This window comes from Ctenopharyngodon idella, chromosome 21, assembly GCF_019924925.1.
Source record: "Ctenopharyngodon idella isolate HZGC_01 chromosome 21, HZGC01, whole genome shotgun sequence".
NCBI classification, from domain to species: Eukaryota; Metazoa; Chordata; class Actinopteri; order Cypriniformes; family Xenocyprididae; genus Ctenopharyngodon; species Ctenopharyngodon idella.
In genome coordinates, this window is record NC_067240.1 from 6,488,576 (window position 1) to 6,511,230 (window position 22,655).

The 22,655-nt window shown below is 38.5% G+C and overlaps 1 protein-coding gene across 4 annotated transcripts in view; it reads right to left on the reverse strand.

Annotated features, from left to right (window-relative positions):
• Nucleotides 1-268: 268 nt before the first annotated feature.
• LOC127503864 (rho GTPase-activating protein 24-like) overlaps nt 269-22,655 on the reverse strand; it is a 125,006-nt gene continuing 102,619 nt past the window's right edge. For 3 of the 4 annotated variants that reach the window (XM_051878036.1, XM_051878038.1, XM_051878037.1), the window contains 7 exons: nt 15,621-15,743; nt 9,319-9,526; nt 6,325-6,457; nt 4,469-4,542; nt 3,561-3,682; nt 2,396-3,470; nt 269-1,854 (listed from right to left, as the gene is read on the reverse strand). In XM_051878036.1, coding sequence (XP_051733996.1) covers nt 1,611-1,854; nt 2,396-3,470; nt 3,561-3,682; nt 4,469-4,542; nt 6,325-6,457; nt 9,319-9,526; nt 15,621-15,743 — 1,979 coding nt within the window. In that variant the 3' untranslated portion in view covers nt 269-1,610. Of the gene's footprint in view, nt 1,855-2,395; nt 3,471-3,560; nt 3,683-4,468; nt 4,543-6,324; nt 6,458-9,318; nt 9,527-15,620; nt 15,744-22,460; nt 22,627-22,655 lie in introns of those variants that run through there. The other variant, XM_051878039.1, reaches the window with a different exon arrangement.

The window sequence follows — 22,655 nt, forward strand, 5'->3', positions numbered from 1 at the left end:
GGTCAATATTCTCATGATTTTGTTGCATTCTGCATCATTCTGTGTGTTTTATGTTGCATTTAAGAATTATAACCATTGGACATTTCAAAACAAATCACAATTTTTCACTAAAGGATATTGACTTTTCATGGACAATGTCCAGAATTTGTTTGGGAGGATGTTGCATTGATTCATAATATTAATTTTGTGGTTGTACACATCAGACCACCCACAGATTTCATGTGTGGTCGGCCCCAGCGACTGATACAATAACACTAGACAATTTAAATGAGGTCACATAATTTAATTGTTATCGCATTTCACTGAATGCATCAAGCTACAGTAGAAGACAAGACAAGGCAAATGACCCCAAACGCACAGACACGTGGTCCGAGAGATGAACAAACCCCATCGGGTTTGAATCGTCAAGTCTTTAGTCTTCATTTTAACAGACTTCCTCCCGTCTAGCACCGCTGAAAGCAAATGATGTGCGACAGGCACAAATGACAAAGACAGGCAACAGCGTTTGCCCCGTTTTTACAAGTATTTACAGGTTTCCTTGTCTACTTGGTTTTGGTCACATGGCATCAGCATGCACTGCAAAAAATCATGTTCTCCATCAGTATTTTTGTCTTTTCCCAATAAAAATACCTTAAAACTCTTACATTTTGTCTGAGACATTTTTCAAATAATGTATGAATGTATTATTTTGCGCCACTGGCCAAAAGTTATTTGTTTAAAGCAAAAACCTCCCTAAATTGTTAGATTTATGCTTTAAAAAAAGAATTATTTTTAATACTGATGAAGAAAATGTTTATTTGCAGTGGTAAATTTATGCAAAAAAGCAACAGGGAAGACTAAATGATACTCAAATGTTTGCCACATCTCATATTTGTACCATACTAAAAACAACAGCAACTCGTATGCTTAAGTGCAAGGAAAAGCCTTGATATAAAATTTATATGTAACACATTGAGAATTCTGTTTAAATATCAATACGTACATTAAACATTACTTTAATTTGCAATTATACAGACATTTGTTTTTCATCGTGGAATTTTTAACATTGTTTCGCCTTTATATACACAAGAGGATACATGACAGCTCAAGGACACATTTGGTTGGATCACAAGAAGAAATACGAGTGACATTCGTGGTTCTGTCGTCCTTCAGGAGATTCCCATCATCTAAGACTCATTGTTCATTCTTGTCATTCATTTTCTCACATTCAACTGAGTTCATCTTACCGTTCACTTTCAGAGCAAAGGTTTTCTGTCATTATTTAGAGTCAGAATCCGCTTCTTTCTGTTTGACACTCATTTTCTGTCACATCCCCTTCTTTTGGTTTGACACTCATCATGACATCTTTTACCTTAAAATCCAAGCTGCATCATCCCATCATCCTTCTTCATGAATTCCACCGGTTCAATCCAACAGCAATCTCATGACTGGTCCAAAATTTGGCTCAATGGGCTTCGCTCAGCCGTGTCGAAACTTTGCATTGAACGGACAGGTGACAGCGGCTGAGGAGATGCCATGAAGGTTGATTTAGTCACGTTCTGTCTGAGCACGGCCCACACAGTGTAATGTTAATGGTAGACTGTCCTCAACACAAGTGTGAATGAAACGGCTCACTGGATCCAGATGGTGTTGGCTCTGTCGGGCCGTCGCGGGTCTGCGGTCAGGTCTCCGAAGGTGGAGAAGAACTGCTCCATCTCTTTCTGCAACATCTCGTTTCTCTTTTCTGCATCGTCCTTGGCTCGCTCGGCGTTCCTCAGCTTGATCTCCACCATGGTGTATTTCTTCTTCTCCTGGTCCAGCTCTTCATGTAGATTCGCCATCACGGTCTCCAACTCTAGATTTCGATGTTCCAGACTATAGGGAAGATGGGAAAGGGTGGGTGAATACACTTTTAATAAAATCAAGAAGCATTTTCTAGGCAAGTCAAAATTATTGTCTTGTTTTCAGAAAAAATAAGTCAAAATTAAGTGAGTTTTTCCTTAAAACAAGCAAAATAATAATCTGCAATTGGGGAAAGCAAAATAATCTTGTTTTCGGTTTGAAATAATATTATTTTGCTTACACCATTGGCAGATTATTTTGCTTACATTGATTATTGGTGTTTTCCCTACACCATTTTTTTTTTTTTTTTCTATAAATCACACTAAAAAATGAGGTAGATAGAAAATGATTTGTTGTCGACTCTCACCACTGACATTAGTTCCACAAAAGAAAGAGAGGCATGCAGGTTCGAATGAAATGAGATTTTCTATTCATTTTAAAGTTCATTTTCAGTTTCATTAAAACTATGAAAAAACATCTCTTATTCGTGTACAAGGACAAAGGCAAACACTAGCCTGGTACCATTAGTTTAAGTCATTTTAACATTCATTTTATGGTTGAACATGGCTCTCACCTCTTGATCCTGGCCTCGTATTCATTCTTCTGCTTGAGCATTTCTTGTTTGAGGCTGGCCACCAGGCTGTGCAGTGCACTGTGGTTGGTCGGTCCATTTGTGATGGCAAACGTTTCACTGTTATCGCTGCTGCTGGTTCCTCTGCTTCCCCGGCCTCCTCCAATACTGGTCCGCTGCTCCCTGTCATCCACTGCCAGTGCGTTGTCCTCCTGTACCGGCCCGTCCAACAAAGGATCCTCGAAGTTGTTGCCAAAGAAGTCCTGCTCTGGGCACGTGGTCGTAGAAGAGCGGCAGGAGGTTGAGTTTTCCGGTAAGGAGATCTCGCAAGACGAGGTGGACCATGTGGCGCTATCCACGCTCTGTTTGTCCTCACAGCTGCTGCTCAGACTGGGCTGTGTTGTCTGCTGCTGATGGATGTGGACGTTGTCATATGTGGACAGACGGTTCGGCTGGTTCTCGGCGTCTCGACTTTTAGCCTCGCGCATTGTAACATGACCATTGGGCACCCAGAGTCCATTCCGCCCATTCAGAGTCCCATTCGTCACGTCAGTGCTGGATACACCCATTCGAACGACACCATTCTGAACCCCCATCTTAGTGCCCGAGCCCTTTATTGCGCCCGTCCGACGGGCATGCAGGGTGCCCATATTTGGTAGAGTCTGACACTTTTCCTGATTGGCGTCACCCGAGGACGATGACGACGAGCTGAACGATCCGTTAGTGACAATCCCACTGCCTTTGCTGAAAGCCGGGTTCTTTTTCACCGCCAGTGGTGGACTGCGGGTCACCTCGAATCGCTGTCCTGTAAAACCATTACGTGGGCTGCCTGAGCGTGGAGAGCCATTGTCCAGAGGAGCCCGGGTGGGTGATTCGGGTGCATCCCAGGTGCATTGTCGCACCCCACTGGTGTTATTGTTCTCTTTGTTTTGTAGCTGACCATTTGTAGGCCGTTTCTGTGTATCAATATTGTTATTATTAACCAGTTCCAGCGTGCTAGTATGTTCCTCTTCAGGTGGGAAAAGAACATCAAGCCGGCCGATCAGAACGGCCATCAACTGCTGGACCAGTACTGTGCCTGGACATATGACAAACAGATTGCTCAAGCACTAAAAATAATCACGATATAGAGCTGTCTGGATTGAGAGATATGAGCAAAAAGACCTACCTTCCATTATAGTCACCGGGTCCTCAACCTTTGGCCTCAGAATATTTGGCCCAAAGACCGTAGCCAGATTCTGTACACTCATTTTATTCACACCTGAGTAGGACTGAACTTCATCCAAAAACCTAAATCAAAAGAATGAATGGTCTTAACATTACAACTCAGATTTCTGCAACTGAATGTACAAATTTGAATGGATAACAAAAGACGTAAATACAAATAAATAAACATGTAAATACATAAAATGACCCATTTTTATATCATGGCATATTTTTTTTTTTTTTTACAGTTTTTAAAAACAGGCACTACCACATGGTTACTTGATATAAAACAGCCTTGTAGTAATATTTACTTTATTATTTATTTGTTTGTTTATAGTTTTATTGGATGGATCTTTACTATTGCAAACAAAAATAAGATTATATAATATCATGAGGAAAAAATATATATACACTGTGGCTATGAATTAAGAATTTGTTTCCTTGTTTTAATAAATCGTGGCTACATTGTAATAATTTACTAAATTTACTAAATCAAGGAACAAATTATTAATTTGTGGCCAGTATATATATATATATATATATATTTTTTTTTTTTCCCTCTCTATATGCTGGGCTCGGTAAATATAATATAATATAATATAATATAATATAATATAATATAATATAATATAATATCCCTTATTTTTTGCCATTGAGTAAATTAATTCACTGACTCACTCAAAGACAGTCACTTGTTTCGCTCCTGAATGAATCAGTGTTTTGAACAAATCATTTCAGTAAATTTCTATAATTCACCTATAAAGCGATATATAGGTGTAACAATGTAATATGTTAACCTGAAAAATTCCCAACACTAACGCATAATGTGATGAGCTGAATAGAACTGAATAGAATAAAAAAAGCACCTACTTGCATATGTATTTAAGCAGATTGTAGTTCACCAGAGGTAGACCTTCTACTTGTCTTCTTAATTCCTTCATTCCCTGCATAGACAAAAAAGAAAAAGAAAGCAAATTATGCATTTGTTTAAACTGATTTCCGTAATTACATTTTAAATGATCATTCTGGACTACATAATTTAAAGACTTACTAAATCAAAAGACACTTTAACCTGTCCCATTGCTTTTAAAAGTCTGTTGAACTCTTCCTAATTGACTTTAAATATTCACATTGCAATTTATTTCGTTATTACTATGCTCTCCGTCTAGGCATGGGTCAATGAGTTTAACAATTGATGACGGTCTAGATGTAATGATGTGCTCTAACCCAGATCTGTTTTTATCATGGTCGATATGTCTTTTCCCTGCAGGCTCTCTCTGATGAAAATTGCTTTGCTGCACCACATGAGAAAGCCATTTCTCAAAAACAAATGGATCCAGTAAAGCCTTCTGCTTCATTTTGACAATGTACCACGATTCTTTGTGTGTACCATACTCGAGGGGTTCTCACAGGTACGAATCTCATTCAAAACCTTGGGGCAGTAAATTAAACTCAATGTTGCAAGACCCCATCGTGCACTTTGATTCTATCCTGAAAAGCCTCTGGCTGGACGCGCTGGTAATTTACGCAAGGTAAAAGTTTAACTTAAAAGTCAGAATGAGGCTGTATCCGTTCCTCGGGGTCATCCCGCTCAGAAAAAATAAGAAATGGATGTATGCAAGATGAAAGACTGCAGGAGAATAATGTGACGAGTCATATGCCATTCTCTCAGCCTGATGGTGGGAACTAACTCAAACAGAAATGAGAAATAGCAAGAGGAATGGTGCCAAAGAGTTCAACAATACCTTGAGTCTACAGTAGGCTCATTATGAAAAAGATATGATCCTTTACATTTATTCAGTTTGTTAAAGGTGCAGTAAGCGATTTCAGAGAAACGCTGTTAAAAGTGGATTGAACCGACCACCAAAACACACTTGTAGCCAATCAGCAGTAAGGGGCATATACATATAAAGGATATTAAGATATCTTTAATACTTATTGAGTTACAGGCAAGCAAACTTGAGGCAAGAAACACAAGAAGTGCTTTTTGCCATTTTTGAACTGTCACTGTTGGCATATAATGAAACAAAGATTGCTAAAGTCAACAGATTTTACTAATAGACCTACTAATCTCTGTGTAAAAATAAAATAATGATGCTGCCAGGTGATCTCAGGTGAAAATTGTTATTTTTTACAAAATAGTGGATTACTCAGTCATTATATATCTGTGACATTTAATATTTTGGCTTTCATCACTATTTATGTTTGTCTTCCTACAGAAAAAATATTAACAAAATCAAAAATTTGAGCCGGGGACCCTCTGGTTGAATTGACATGGAATGGAATGACCCAATAAAGAAATCTAACTGACCCCAATATTTTGAACCATAATGTATATATCTGGCAACCTGCATCATTAATGACACTCAATAATCACTATCTTAAGTACTGAAATATGTTACGGTAACACTTTATTTTACAGTGCCGTAGTAACATGTTACTAAATGTACTTACTGTAGTAATAACAGTAAATTATGTCTAATTACAAATAACTAACCCTAAACCAAAACCTAACCCTAACTGTAACTCTATAGTAAGTACATGTAGTTAATTAATAGTACTCAGTACTTATTAGAGTAATTACAATGTAACTTCAGCACTGTAAAATAAAGTGTAACCTATGTTACTGCTACTAAGTAAGTACAAAAGGACCGCATACTTGCAATGTGAAGCTCAGCCATTCATGCCTCCATTTATTTTATTAAAAGTGTTATGAGGTGACTCACTTCATCCTGGTCTTTGCTGAGGAGTTTGGTGCAGGCCAGAAACTCTTCATATTTACAGAACGGGATGACTGGCTCAGGCAGCTCTCTCAAGTACAGCTTCAACAAGGATGCCACGGTGTGAACGTCTGTGTTACTGCAGAGAAAGATGGAAAGTGTAGACATATTAATGTTAAAGTGACCAATGAAAAGCTAGAAGCATCCAGTTTTTAAACATTAAAGAAGAAATAAGGCATGTAAAGCAGTGTAGGAAACTTTAAGGTGATGTTCACACTTAGGTTTGGTTAGATTAAAATGAACTTTGGCGCAATTGTTCTAATAGTGTTGTTTATTTGAATAAGTGTGATTGCTGCCATCCGAACCCCTGAAAAGGTGGGTCTCAGTTTGTTTCCAAATGAACTTTTTTGCTTTGTATCTTTAGGTTCGGTGTTAAAAATGATAGTGTGAATGCTAAGCGAACCAGGACTAATTGTCTTTTTGGTCAAGACCAAAAGAACCAAGTTTGAACACACCCTAAATGACAGATTGACATCCCTGTGTTGGTATCCCAGTGTATCTAATGATGAGTAACAGGAAGCTGGTACTAAATCAAAGCAAGTACTAGCACATCACTGATCAGCCCTGTAACGGCCCCATAGAGGACCTGGGCTCGTGACAACACCGTAACTTGCTGGATTTATTGACACTTTCTGGGTGGGCTATACAGGAATAGCTGGCACATGTATAATGTAACCACCAAATGCATTTTTTTGTGCAATGACCCTTTATAATTATCACCTTTGCTTCAGACACCAGTAAGATCTAAATATGAACAGTGTTAAATATGCAGTGTGCTTTTCCTGGCATGTCTCTTCCTGACAGCGTGATTGTGAAGCCCTGACAGCCATCGCTAAAATCAGACTGTAAATCACCCGGAAAACAGCTGCTGGTGTTATCATGGAAGTGCAGAGAATGCTTTTCCTGAAAGAGAAAGTGCCCACCGTCTACATTTTAATGTAATGTAATGTAATGTAATGTCCTGAGAGGACATTCCATTAAAATTGACAAAATGCTGCACTTTCAGTCTAATAATGGATAAACATCTATGCTAAATGGAAAATAGGTTATTTGGCAAACGTCATATACAGGGAGAAAAAGACAAAATAAAAACCTGGTGGTGTTAAAAAGGAAGATTTTGTCTTGCTAATTCATAAATGCAAATTTGTGGATGTAATCCAGATTTAGAAGAAAGCAAAAGAAAAGAAAGCAAATCCATTTGATCAAGCAAAAAGCCAAAAGATGGCACACTAATGGGTTTTATTATGAAGTGAGGCTCTAAACAGAGCTGTCATTTGCATCTTTTTACTTTGATTTGTCACTGGAGCCATGTGTCACTTTAAAAAATAAATAAATAAATAAATAAAAACTTTCATAATGCATTTAATTAGGACTCAGTTCAGACATTATTTAAAAGCTATGTTATTTGTAAAGAGGTCACCATTTAAATGTATGCATCTAGCAGATATGCTTATCTTATTGTGGTTTGAGGTTTCTTATTGGTAAGAATTTTTTTCTCTATAATTAACATAGGCTTAAATGAAAATATTCTGACAGTGAGACTTGGTAACCACAGGTAAAACCATACATGGCTACTCACTACTACCACTGTCAAATGATATTATATTATGATATGTTATATAGGCCTATAAAAAACGCCTAAATGCAGGTAAAAACTACACACACCTTCACAAAGAAATGAATTATATATTCCCCTACCCACTTAATAAATATATTGCAATATAAATTACTACAACACGGTATTCAATATAAATATTCCACATTTCCACAATCCATGGTAAATTACCACAGTTCATTCATGGTAAATGTTTGTAAGTGTGGTGATTTTGGGATTTAAAAGTCTTCTATCTTCATTCATGGCACGTTTCTCCTGTTTTTCTCATCAGTCTTGTTGGGAATGTTGAGGCTGATTCATCCGATTCAAAACTAGTTTAATCATCAAGTGATTTGTGGTTTGTAACCGAGAGGTGTGTGTCGAATTGAAACATTACTCACTAGATGTCGCAACGCTGTTTAATAATGGTGACCGGGAATAAACGCGCAGCTCCTTTAAGCTTTCGTTCAGTTATCCACTGGGCCGTGCTGCGTAGTTCAAAGTAAACTAGTGAAACACATGAAAACAGCGCTATTTGTTCTGTATTTGTTGTTACTGACCGAGAAACAACCATAGATGATTCAGTGACAGAGTGGTCCGAACGAATCCAAATCATTTCAGATAGTTATGCAAGCCCATTTGGCCAATTCACGGAAAACAAAGAATCGAGACAAAAGAATGATTAATTCATTAATAATTGGTATCGCTGGTTCAGTCGACAGAAATACGGGACACACATAATAACTGCTGAAATATTCGCAAAATGAGTTTTGGCGTGCATATGATACGCACTTTATGGCATGCATATAATACGCTTGGTAGTCTTGAGTAGGGTTGGTGGTGTGGGCCGCCAGTTGAATAGCCCTGCAGTAGTGTATCAGTTCATACATTCCCTTGTGATCGAACCCATGACCTTTGCATTGCTAGCATCACAGTCTACTGTTTGAGCCACAGGAATTACCAGCATGTTGTGTTTCGGTCAAACAGATTCATCATAATGATCATGATGGTTAAAATTCCAGCTAGACCAGCACCAAACCAACACAAGATAGTCTTTTCAGCAGGGGAATGAAAGATTGTGGCATTACATGCATCACATTTTAGCTCCCCGTCCACCTGTTTACAACCAAAACCTCGTTAAAATCCTCCATGACTATTACATCTCTCAATGTGCATGCTCCTGAGACAAAGAAACAAACTGGAGAGAGAAGATAAGAAAGGCAAGCCAGATAATACAGAAAATCTGAATGAGATGCTTTAGAAGATTTAAAGTTGTGCACGTCTGCATTCACACAGATTCATTTCATATTCATAACAGAGACTATAAATGTATTTAGAGCAAGTACCAGTCGAAAGACGGCTTCTCTCCACAGTCGAAAGCATCCTGAAGCTCTTTGACGAGGTTGGCTTGTCCAGGCAAACGGAAGAGCCCTTCCTCTCGTAGACCCCAGCGGCGGATGAAGTCCACGCACTGCTCCACCAGCATGGGAGCCATTTTGTTGCCATAACGTCGTTCATATCGAACTGTCTCTTCCAGCTTCTGACCAAAGATTCCTGAAACACAAGCCCATAGTTCATGAGGACCAGATAAGCTACCAGATAAGCTAGCTCTGCGATGCGCCACGCATTATGCAATCACGTTGGAAAGGTCACGCGTAGGCGAAAGTACCGTTCCAATGTCTACAAAGCGAACGTGCAAAGACTAAGTCAAACGACCTTTACAAAAAAGGTAAAACAACGATGTCGGACGATTTTGAAGTTGGAGGAGAAAATGAGACGCCTTCGTCACGCATTATCTTTCCAACGTGATTACCGCAGAGCAGTGCAAGACGAGCATTTTGGTTAAAATGTATATAATGTTTTCTTTTTTTTAGAAAATGACTGATCATTTCACTAAGACCCTTATTCCTTGGCTGGGACCTTGGAAGCTTTGGACCTTCAACCCGTTGAACCCTGTTGAAGTCCACTACATGGAGAAAAATCCTGGAATGTTTTCCTCAAAAACCTTAATTTCTTTTCGATTGAAGAAAGATAGACCTAAACATCTTGGATGACATGGGGGTGAGTAAATTATCAGGAAATTTGAATTCTTAAGTGAACCAGTCCTTTAATGCATTGGTGTGCTATTGTAATATTGTTATGGAAAAAAAGTCTTGAGCTATCTGAAAATTAGTTTTTAACTCAATTGAAAAGTCCATGTTGCAAAACATAGATTGATCCCTCTACTCCTGATCCTCCTATCAGAGACAAAATAGCCCCATAAAAGTAAGGAAAGAGAGAAGCCTGATTTAAGCTATTCTTTCATGTCATGTTCTCTGAGAAGAAAATCGCACACTTCCTCTCCTGTATTGTTCTTTTGTCTGCATCAGTCAGGCTGAAAACAAGCGTGATTCACATGTGGCATGCATATGAGCAGGGATTAGGCCAGACTTCCTGGAAGCTTTGGATCGGTGGCGCTTTCCGGGTCTCCGGACACAGACATGGGGTACGAGATGGTACAAATTCAACTAAACCTAGAAGACAGGAAGAGATTTACCGCCCTTTCCTGTCTGAGCTGTTGGAGGGTAAAAAAGGGGGTTGGACAGATGAGAGAAACAACATTTCACATTTTCTTTGATTTTTCACATTCAAAAGAATGTCTGACTCACCATGTTTGAAGCTGATGCAACTTTTAATTTTACGGAAGACACTTCTGTGCATGAAACTATAGTAAAATAAAGGATGCAAGAAGGTGCATCCGAACTGTCTGCCTCCAAGCATCTTCAACAATTAGTCCGACGTGGCCTGCAGTCACACTATGGCCGAACAAAAACACAATGGCACGAGAATCTCATCCAAAACGTTAAGTCCCAGCTAGAAATTTCCTCCAACCAAAGTCTTGGGGAAAAGCTTTGGAAACATACTGTAACTTTGAGAAGATCCGCACTTGGATCGCAAGTGGACCTCAAAATGCGGAAAGAAAAAGGACATAATTCGTATAGTTACTTTTACTTTTCTACATAGATCCTTTCTGGATGAATAAACACAGAAATTTCCAATAATGTATCTCTGGACAAGTTCTTATGGTGCACACACAGGTGTGAGATGATGATCTGCCTAAAACACAGTAGGAACAAAAGTAAATAAACTGAATGTAGACATTCACTTGGCTTCAACTCTTAATGATTTATGCAGAAGCTCTTGCATGAGTTTCTTGTTTCCCATGAAAAAAGTTTGATGAATCAGACTTGTGCTTCCAGCCAAAGGTAATCTCCTGATGGATTTTCTCTCCCTTCGGTGAGTTCTCCTGGCTTATAACTTGGTTTCTCATGCCTGGATCCCCTGTAAGCACTCTGTTTGTGAATCCCCGTCTCAGAGCTTTAATGTCACATTTGGGTTAAATAGTCCCTCTGACTTTGACTTCACAATAGCAATTAACAGCATTGGACAAACACACACACTCAACTTCACGGCATCTTCAAGCTGTCCAAGGCTTTTCTGCTGACCTCACGCATTCAAACACAGTGCTCTTTGTGCTGCTCTGCAGCTCTTATCATACAGAAAATCAAATATGAGCAGCTGGCAGATGGCTCTTCCTGCAAACTTCTCCTCTCATTACAGTCTTGCACCTTTTAGGTCCTCCTGTCTCATCTCATACCTTTGAGGTTGTCTCTTCTTTTTTTGATGGTCTCTGATGGTCTTTTCTCATCTCTTTTTATCCCTTGTTACAGTTGCACACCCTTTGAGCTGTTCTCTTGCGGTTTCTTTGGTCCCCCCCTCCTCTCCTCTGATCCCCTCTCTTCATCTCATCTCGTCTCCTTTTCGTCCACAGATTGGTCAGATTGCCCTAAAGCCATTCCTTGTACTTTCACTGTTCCCTTCTCCTGTATGTCTGGAAACAGAGTGCTTTCCCTGCTTTAAGGAGGTTCGGATTCAAAGGGGAGGAGACGAACCACTCCATCCATCCAAAGCTCAGACCTGACCTGTACTCGAAAGCTGAGAGTACGACAGAGCCAAAACAACCCCCCTCCACTCCACTCCCTATAGGTTAGTGTTAAAAAAAAGCTGTTAAGCTCTTAGCTGTGTAATCGTCTGTTGTGGCTGTTCCCAGCCTTCTGCCCTCATTCCTGCTGTTCACACTGCCGTGTTTTTTGGTAGAAGTTTGAACAACGGTGCTCCGCACAAAAGCTCCACAATAGCTGTGGGCAAATCACACTCAGCCTAGAAGGCCTTCCAGTTCATTGGCGGAAAAGATTAAACACATAAAGATTGTTTCTTTGATCTTCCTCAATGAAGAATAAAAACATGCATTTTGAATGAATATTCTCTGTCTAAGCCTTCAGGCCCGGATTAACATCTCAAACAATGAAACGAGTACAGTAAACATACACTCTAAAAAATGCTGGGTTGTTTTTTTCTACCCAAATGCAGAGTTGAGCCTGTTGGGTCATTTTGTTGGGTTATTTTTTCCATGGTTGGGTAGTTTTTGTGTTACCCAACCATTGGGTTAGAGGCTGGTCAATCTCACTGACAGTTGAGACAATACACCCCTCCCCCACCCGCCCACCGACACAACAACCCAGTGGTTGGGTTACACAAAGTGCAGGCTTTTTGCATCCTCATCAGGAGGGAGCACATCTCGACGCCGCCGAATTGGTTCATTCAATGAAATAAAGGTTTGTGTACATCTTATGTTGTCTATGAAGTCTTTATAGTGCTGTAAATCATTTTATTTAATGCAATGCAATGCAGTATACAGGGCTGTCGGTTGAATGTGTCAGTCATGATGGAAACATCTTTTTCCTTGGATAAACTGATTTTTATTTGTTACAATCCTGAATATTATTAAACTGGATGTTAAAATATGTTCTCAGAACTCTGTACTGTTTGTTTATGTGCAGGTTATAAGGAGTCTGTCACAATATCTTTCAGTTATGAGAAACGCGGAGCAGCGGTCTGAGGTTCTTAGCTCCCCTGCTGAACAATGGCCTATCAATGGCTCAGATTTTGGCAACACACCTCTGCCCCTATGACTGGAATATATGTGGAAAATCGAAGCGGAGAGGTGCAGCGAGTTTTGGACATAGTGCTTTTAGTCTGTTCGTTCCCTGTTGAAAAAAATACAGCTGATTAGGTATGTTTTGAAGCATGGCAGCTGGTTTGAGCTGGTTTATGTTGGTCCTTAATTGGTCATGAGCTGGTTTAAGCTGGTTCTTAGCTGGTCATGAGCTGGTTTAAGCTGGTCAAGTGCTGGTCCTAAGCAATTAGCTCCAGCTCAGGATCAGCTTAATCCAGCTCATGACCAACTAAGGACCGGCACAACCAGCTGCTATGCTTCAAAACATACCTAACCAGCATATGCTGTTTTTTTCAACAGGGTTGGCATGAGAAAAAAATAAGCAAAATATGGTCAAATTAGTTTTCAAATGCAAGTTATTAAATATTTAATTTTTAAAAAACAATTTTGTTCAATGGTATAAGCTGTATAATCGAGTTGTCATTCTTTTCTGCACTTTTTCACTCATATACACATGTACACATTGTTTTAATACTTGCCTATATTTGCACAGAAAAAAGTATTCTCGTCGCTTCATAACATAAAGGTTGAACCACTGTAGTCACGTGGACATATTTAATGATGTTTTTACTACTTTACCGGACCTTGAATGTGGTAATTTCGTTGCTTTCTCTTGGGGGTCAGAACTCTCTCCGATTTCATCAAAAACATCTTAATTTGTGTTCTATAGATGAACAAAGGTCTTACAGATTTGGAACGACATGAGGGTGACAGAAATTTCATTTTTGGGTGAACTGACCCTTTAACACTAACAACATTGCGTGACATTAAGAGAATCTTAACCAGGACTGGATGTGGATGTGAAGTGTTAGTTCTAACCAGTCACAACATTTAACATTAAAGTTCCTTGTTTAGTAACTTTTAACTAATATGTGATCTCACTTGGATCACACAAATGTCATCCTCAGAGCGTCAGTACTCCATAATACAAAGACACTTAAATGTCACTTCAGAAAGCTTTGACAGAAGTGTAATCACACAGCAAAAGCCAAATAACAAGTCAAAATCTAATTACATCTGATAATGATTATAAACAACGACTGCGATCTAATGAATTATCAACTTGTTGCAGCTGCACACACATGCTCAAATCAAATCTGAGACGGAGATGTCAAAGGTCAAGGAGAAGAGACTAGAACACACATGCACTGCAACTGGGTGGTCGTGAAACCCCATAGAACCCTTGCAGTGGGATATTGTACACTGTTTGACTCAGTGACCTATCATGTAAATCAGCTGACTGAGGAGGGGAATGTCACTTTCACAACTACAAATGTGAACACTAAATGCATTCCTAAGGAATCTTAATTATTTTTGGCTAAACATATATATAACATATATTCAGATATAAATGGCTTTGTACACAGAAATGCCACCCAAGATCGTAACAAAGTCTCAATTTGTCAAAATCCAGTGAACCAATTGAGTTCACACAGAAATATAGGTTAGGACAAACCGGGAGATTAAAGAGATTACAAACCGGTCACAAAAACACAAAAGCTGGCCATAACTTAACTTTTGAGTAATTAAACAATTGATTTATGTAACATTGTGTTTATAAGAAAGAAAAATATATTTCATGATAAGCCAGCAGGTGAAAGTTGATGCAACATCATGTAGGACGAGTCCACAACATGCCTCTCCAAGTTCAACGCTGTCAGTCTGTATCACATAGCTGGGTACCCTCAACACTGAGGCCGGGTCAGATGTGCTTATTATTATGAATGGTTGATTTTTGCCCACAGAGAGTGGGATCATTCAGACGGCCATGCAAGGATGAGCCATTCTTGCAGGCTGGTGAACAAACCTTTAAACCAAACTTGGAAAGTGGACAGTCTCATGATGTTGGTGCTGTATGTGAGGCTGAAAAAATGAGCACACCTTTAAACACACCCACACAGTAACGAACAAGTTCACTCATTACCACGCTCAAAGAGAGACATGGATAACCAACAGCAATTACACCACTCATCGAGAGTCAATTAAACTGACAACTATCTCAAAAACCTAATGGCATTTTCTGCATAAATGAAATCTATATTAAGTCTTTATGCAACCTGCTCCAACTTTAACCCAGAGAAAAAAGCCTAATGATATAATTTCAACTCCAAACCACTGCTAAAATTTAATCATTTAAATGTCAGAATGAATGAATGAATGAATAAGTCATTGATTAAATCACTCAACCAATTCATTCATAAACGCTGATTCAATCTACTGCATGTTGCTCAATGGGTGATTCTACTGAGGCTTTATTTGCATAGTTTTTTCTTAATACTGCGTTTCCACACAAACAACTAATTATACTGCATCACTCACACATTTACTGTAATCTTTTAACAGCCCTAATATTTTAAAGATAATGGAATGTAATGGAAATCACTTCTGAAAGGTATAGAGCTGTTAACATTGCAAGAAGATGTTCAAATATTATTAACACCTTTAACTGGTTAGCGTTTGATACTTATACAGTATCATAATATATAGCAAAGCTGAGGCTGTGTGAGTAAAGCAAAGTTAAACTGTGACCAGCTTGTTTATAACCATTAACCAATGCTGACTTATTCTGATAAATTGGTTGCAGAAGCTCACCTCCTCCAAATGGGGCCCATATCACCCTGCGGATGGTCTTCACCCAATCCTCCATGTCATTCTGTGTGCTGGCCATAAGTAGGTACGTCTCATGGTTGGATGTCATTCGCTCCCTGTCGCCCCCTACAGAGAGAAAATGGAAATAATGGTCAGATGTTTGTTGGTTTGAGTTGTTAACATTTTTCCCCCATTTAAAAATACCAAAAAATAAAATAAAATTTGGCATGAAATATTCAAGTAAATAAAAAAACATTCATAAACACAGTTCCAATTGCAAGGGCCAGGTAAATCTCATTCGCTTCCTTCACTTTCAGTCCCCAAAACTTTCTTCTCAACAAACCATGTCAACAACCAATTAGGTCTCCGTCATTAAAGAGGAGAGGCAGAGCATGCCTTTGTGTACTAAACCGCACTGACACTTCTGTGATCTGTCATTAGCCCTTGACTCAAAGCCATTATTTACAAATGTACAGGTGTGTTGACATTTGTGAAGGGAGCTGAGCCTGAGACTTCTGACTGTGGGTTTGTCTCAGTTGATGTGTGGTGATGTCACATGTTTAGTCTGCTGGGGAATGAGGTGTCTGTCCTGTTTGTGAGAACAGCATGCATGGGCCGCTTGAGCTGGCCCATGGGATTAAAAACCACTTTGAAAGAAAGAGTGTTGAAAATAACGACTTTTTACTTTAGGTTAAAACCGCTACATTACTCCTATATATATATATATGTATATGTATATGTATATATGGATGGATGGATGGATGGATTGATGGCTGGATGGATGGATGGATGGATGGATGGATGGATGGATAGATAGATAGATCGATCCCCCACAAGAGAATAAAATGTCATTAAGCTTTTACGGCATCAGACTGCAAAGTCTTTTTGCGCTCTAATTGAAATCTTTATTTTTAATAGTGCAGATCTTTTCCCACTCAAATGGTTTAAGCAAATAAACAGGACACATACATTCACAGAAAGAAAAAGCAAGAGAAAATCAGATCAATACCGGATACATCTTGGTTTGCCCCTCATCCATATGGAGAGAGATGATTACTAGTCTTTAAAAGCATGTCTGACATGCCCGACCCATGCGCTGAGGCAGAGTTTAAAGAGTTAATGGAGTTATGATTAGAGTGAAAGATTAAATTATTCATTGTATTCATTTATGTAATTCTCCAGGGATTTGTCGCCGTCTTGATCATTGATTTTCGTCTGCAACAAGATCAGTTTGCCGACCATTAAACATGTATTTATAGACTGTCGAGAAGCAAAGCAGATGGAAATCGTTGAAGGAAAAACAACGACAACGGTGATTCCATTGACTTCTCCGCGGCACTGCTCAAAACGGGGCGACTGATCATTCAGAAATAGCTTGCGTGCACAACCGAGAGTGTTGTGGCCTATTTTTGTCAGATTAGTTTTTGCTTGTGAGATTTGCATTAGTTTCATTTATGTAAAACGACTCCCTTAATTCATTTGGGTAGCCAAACAGGGTGTTAAATTTACAAAAACTGCCCTGTATTTTATGTTCTAGATTAAAGGTTTGCCTACTGAAGTGACTTAGACATGGCAATGGATTATTTAAACAAAAAACATTTAAGCAAACTCATCAGGTTTACAGAAGGAAACTATGGAAGCTTGTTTCTGCCACTAAATAAAAGAATAAAAAAGGTAATTGCAAGTTTGCATCTCACAATCCTGACTTTTCTCAGAATTTTGCGATATAAACTGACAATTGCAAGTTAATAATTCAGAATTCCATGATATAAACTCACAATTCTGACTTTTTTCTTAGAATTGAGTTTATATCTCACAATTCTGACTTTATAACATGCAATTGTGAGTTATAAAGTCAGAATTGTAAGATATAAACTCGCAATTCTGAGAAAAAAACGTCAGTCTTTTTTCCCTCACAATTGGACATTATAACATGCAATTGTTTAGTATAACTCACAATAACTCACAAGTTTAGTATAACTCACAATTCTGAGAAAAAAGAGTCAGAATTGCAAGATTTAAACTCAATAACCAAATGCGAGTTATAAAGTCACAATTCTGACTTTGTTCTCGCAATTGAGTTTATATCACGCAATTCTGACTGTAACTCGCAATTATGAGTTTATATCACGCAATTCTCACTTTATAACTCGCAATTCTGACATTATATCACGCAGTTCTGACTATAACTCGCAATTGTTAGTTTATATTTCGCAATTCTGACAAAAAAAAAGTGTGAGATAAAAAATAACAATTACCTTTTTTATTTTTATTTCATGGCGGAAACAAGCTTCCATAGGACACCCTCCAATAAAACGGAAAAACAAGCATGGTAAGGCCATATTCTGTACATACCATACCATAGCATTTTATTTTAACTTTAAAGTAATTTTATAGTTTCATGCACCAAAATGTCTGCATATTAGTTTTTCATTGCAATTTTGCACCATTTCAGACCTTTTGTTACTACCTTTAAAAACTGCTTCAACCTGCAATTGACCTTCATTATGATACAGTAGTTTTACCTATCAGGTCACCTATTAAGATACATTTTTGTTTACTTAACACATAAAACCACTCAAAGAAAAATCTTAAAAGTCAGCACAACCCATCTCATTTACACGTAAACTTGCTCTAGTGTTTTGGCATCCACACCTGTTTTACAAATGGAAATGAAGGAGACAAAAGCTGGAATGCTGAGCAGCAGCCCACCGCCTGAGGCTGGAGATGAATGGAGAGTAAGATAAGGGCAACCTAAGCCAAGACTAAAGTGTCATGGCATATGCACCGACCCGCTCACATAGGAATGCATCCGTGCAACAAAGGGCAGACTCGACAGGGGTCCGGCTAGAACACAGTTTACAGACCATCTGCTGCGGTCTCATCTTCCTACCACTTGAGCACATATAACACATGCACACTCACACAAGAGGCCTAAACAGACCGTCTGAGGACCAAGAGGAGGCTAAATGAATCGTAAATAAATCCATCTAGCAGTAAACAAGGCCTCTTTACCAATTAACACAGCACCTGTTTCATCAAGAGAGAAAGAATGTATAGAAGTGCTTGCCAGCTCATTCCTCTCAGCTGCAATGCATGGCTGCTTTATCAGTGAGGCAAAAGATCCAGAAATGAAAAGACAGACACTGTTGAGCAGTCACAGCCATGGAAAGGGATCTGAAATTACATTTCACACTTCACATGATGGTTCATTAAAACTATCTGACATTTAAAAATAGGTCATTCTTTCCAATTCAGTGGTTAGAGAGTATGCTTATAAACCCTAAAGACCTGAATTTTAGCTCTGATTGGTATTACAGATTAAAATACATTACCGTTCAAAATTTTGGGGTTTGTTTTTGATGGAAGTCACTTACGCTCATTAAGGCCACTGAAATAATATTACAATTTAAAATAACTGTTTTCTATTTTAACACTGGATTTGCACAAAAAAAAAAATAATAAAATAACGGTACATGCTAGTCGGTGAGTTGAATCAACTTAACTCCACAACAACTACATAAATTTATCCACTAACTATTCAGAAATGTCCAGTTGCATTCTAAAAGTTGTAACTTCTTCCTGAGTCTCTCCATCAGTGTTTGACTCCGGTTTGAACGATGTGCTGAACACTGTTACTGACAATCCTCATTTAGCTGCGTGAGATTCTCCAGTTTTGTTGTTGCTGAGTATGTGAAGCGCGAGCCCTCTTCTGGAAAGGAGGCCGGGAGCAGCAGCTCATTTGCATTTAAAGGGACACACACAAAATGGTGTGTTTTTGTTCACACCCAAATAGGGGCAAATTTGACAAGCTATAATAAATGAAATGTAGGTATCTTGAGCTGAAACTTCACAGACACATTCTGGGGACACCAGAGACTTATATTACATCTTGTGAAAAGGGGCATAATAGGTCATAATAGGTAAAATGTCATTTATTCCTGTGATGCAAAGCTGAATTTTAAGCATCATTACTCCAGTTTTCAGTGTCACATGATCCTTCAGAAATCATTCTAGTATGCTGATTTGCTGCTAATGAAACATTTCTTACTATCAATGCTAAGAACAGTTGTTATTGCATAATATTTTTGTGGATACCCTGGTACATTTTTTTTCCCAGGATTCTTTGATGAATAGAAAGTTTAAAATACCAGTGTCTTTATTGCCACTTGTGATGAATTTAATGCATTCTTGCTAAATAACAGTATTAATTTCTTAAAAAAAAAAAAAAAAAAAAAAAAAATCTTAACCCCAAACTTTTGTACAGTAGTGTAGTTCATAATCATAAGGCTTCTGAAGACTTGAATTATACCATTAAGGTAGTCTGAACTATTTTTATAGTGCTTTTTTTGTTGATATTTTTGGAAATCAACAGCTTCCATCCCTATTCATTTTCACTGCATGGATTAAAATGGATTTAACTGGTAAACAAGTGAAAAAATGGTACAGGTACAACGAGCAGTTCCGCAACAAAAGCATTTGGTTTGTTTGGTACAAAGGGCTGGAAGCCATTCAAAAAAAAAAAAAAAGACTCTCTGATCTAGAATAGCATCTTACATGGAACCAAAGTGCCAAACAATGGCATGAAAACAAATACCACTTGCCTAACTGTACTGCATTTCCTAATAACCAACATCAGCACTGCTTCAACTACCTCATGATTCGATCTTCAATCATTTTACCCAGCACTTTAGTTCACTCCAGAGACCTGTGACCCCACTCTTACTACCTACAGATACTCTAATAGATTACCTTCCTCTCCAAATGAACTTAACGATCTATGACCCACACGCTCTCTGTCCTCCCCTCCATCACCTGGCTGTACATTAACCTTAATGTGGCTTTCCCATGAGTACATAGAGGTGACCCATTTATGCTGTTCTAGGATCAGCACCCCTTTCCCAATTGTAAACAGAAGCTTTAAAGATCTGAGATCACCGTCCATCTTTTGGCTCCTCTTTACCTCGCAGCGGGTGAGTGACGAGCTCTCAAGGGTTCATAATGAACCAGCTTTTCACAAGCCCGCTGCCATTGATCCCGGTGCCAGTTCACACACTCAGGAGGCTAACGAGAGCCCTTTGTGCCCGCTGAGTGTTCAACAATCACCCATCTTCATGACCAGGGCACGGCTGAGCCAGTTAGCAAACCATAATGTGCCAAGCACGATGTCACCGCTGACAGATCTACTCCAGTGATCTTCAATAAATAAGGCTAATATGCAAATGGGTGAGCTAATTACATTTAAAATAACATCATTATGCTGCTGAATTGCATCATTGCATGCTTTTTGGTGTGCCTGTTTTTCCAGACGCATTGCTTACACATCGAAAAGCACTTATGCAGTTGATAAATTAATTATAGTATGAGTTATACTTGCAAAGCACATCATTTTGAATATATCCTAAGTTCTTTTTTGATATATAACGCCACCAAATATGCAAATGCCAAGGTTATGATGTTTATTAGCACCATTAACTGGGAATTCATACACAGACATAACACTGAGTAAACACAGACCACATAAAGCAGTATATTTCTATATAGAGAGCTATTTGACAGTGTGTTTAAGTACTAAAGGTAAGGTTTACATAGTGTAATGTATAGCCCAGGCATGAACCATTAGTGCATGGTGTGTGTGTGTGTGTGTGTGTGTGTGTGTAATAAACAACATAAGAATGAGCTATAGACACACACATTCCTCTCATGCTATGTGTGTTTATCTGCATTTGCTGCTCTTATGGAATTCTCACATATGGAACAATCCATCACATCACACAAACCCTTAAACATCCCAGAAAGACAAACAAAAATGTTTCAATTTCAACATCTGTCAAGATAATGTCATAATACATCTAGACGCATAACAGCGCCCTTATAATCTAAAGACCCATGATGCATTCTTGCATACTTGCTTCACAGTTTAACCCTCTATTGCACAGTGGATGCAATGAGTACTCATTATTAATGACCAACCATTTCATTATTTAATTTTTTCACTCTGTATTTCAAAGTTCCTAACTGTATATGTCATCGCATCATGTAATGTTGATATACCAGCCCATCTGAGCTATTAAAATAAGTTTCTTTACTGTAAATTGTGCTGATAATAACACATGTGGCACAATGAAAAGCCGAATGATGATTTCAAGTTGACCAAATTGGTACTTCCAGCAAATGTGGTCAATAATACTATAAATATAGAGCTGTTACCCACATAAACACCATCACTACATGACACTAATACTTTACTGAGGTAAATATGAGCTAAATAACATAAATGTCATATAACTTAACATAATGCAACATTCCAATATACAAACTATTAACAAAAATAAAATAACTTTTTTAATTCAAACCTAAACTAATGTAATTATTGGAATGCCAATTTCGTCATAAATAATGAGGCGATTCATACATTTTACAGTAAAATATGGTTAAAGTGATATAGGATAACGTTACATGTTGTCTGTTTTATTTTAGGAATGAGGTCAATTCTATTCTAAAAAATCAATCATCAAAATCAATTTCTTTAACATTACTTTCGTAATGCAAGCAATATGCGGTAGAGGGTTAAAAATAGTTCAACTTTTAAAACGCGTCTCGAGAGCCTTATTGCGTCTATTTTTTAAACGCAAGAACAAACTCGTTCAATCTGAATCCCCCCTTAGGGATATTTAACATGCAAATGGCCACATTTGCGATTTCAGTACATATATCCAGTGTTGTTTACACTCTCTGTAAAATCACACATGCAACAGTTACAGTCTCAGATTTTGCGCGCTTCAAAATGAAACCATCACACAAGCCAAAACTATAAAATAACGCCTCAGTATGCATACTAACCCTTTAGCTTCCAGTTGCGGGTAGTTGTTACATACGTATGGACTCAAAGTACTGCAGAAATAAATCCCACTTATGTTCCAAACGGCCGCGCGCACTGCTCCACACACCAGCAGCTCGCGCACCGGCTGCGCGAGACACAATAGGATTACCAGCGCTGTCAGTCCCTCCCCTCACGCGCTCGGTGCCACTATGCTG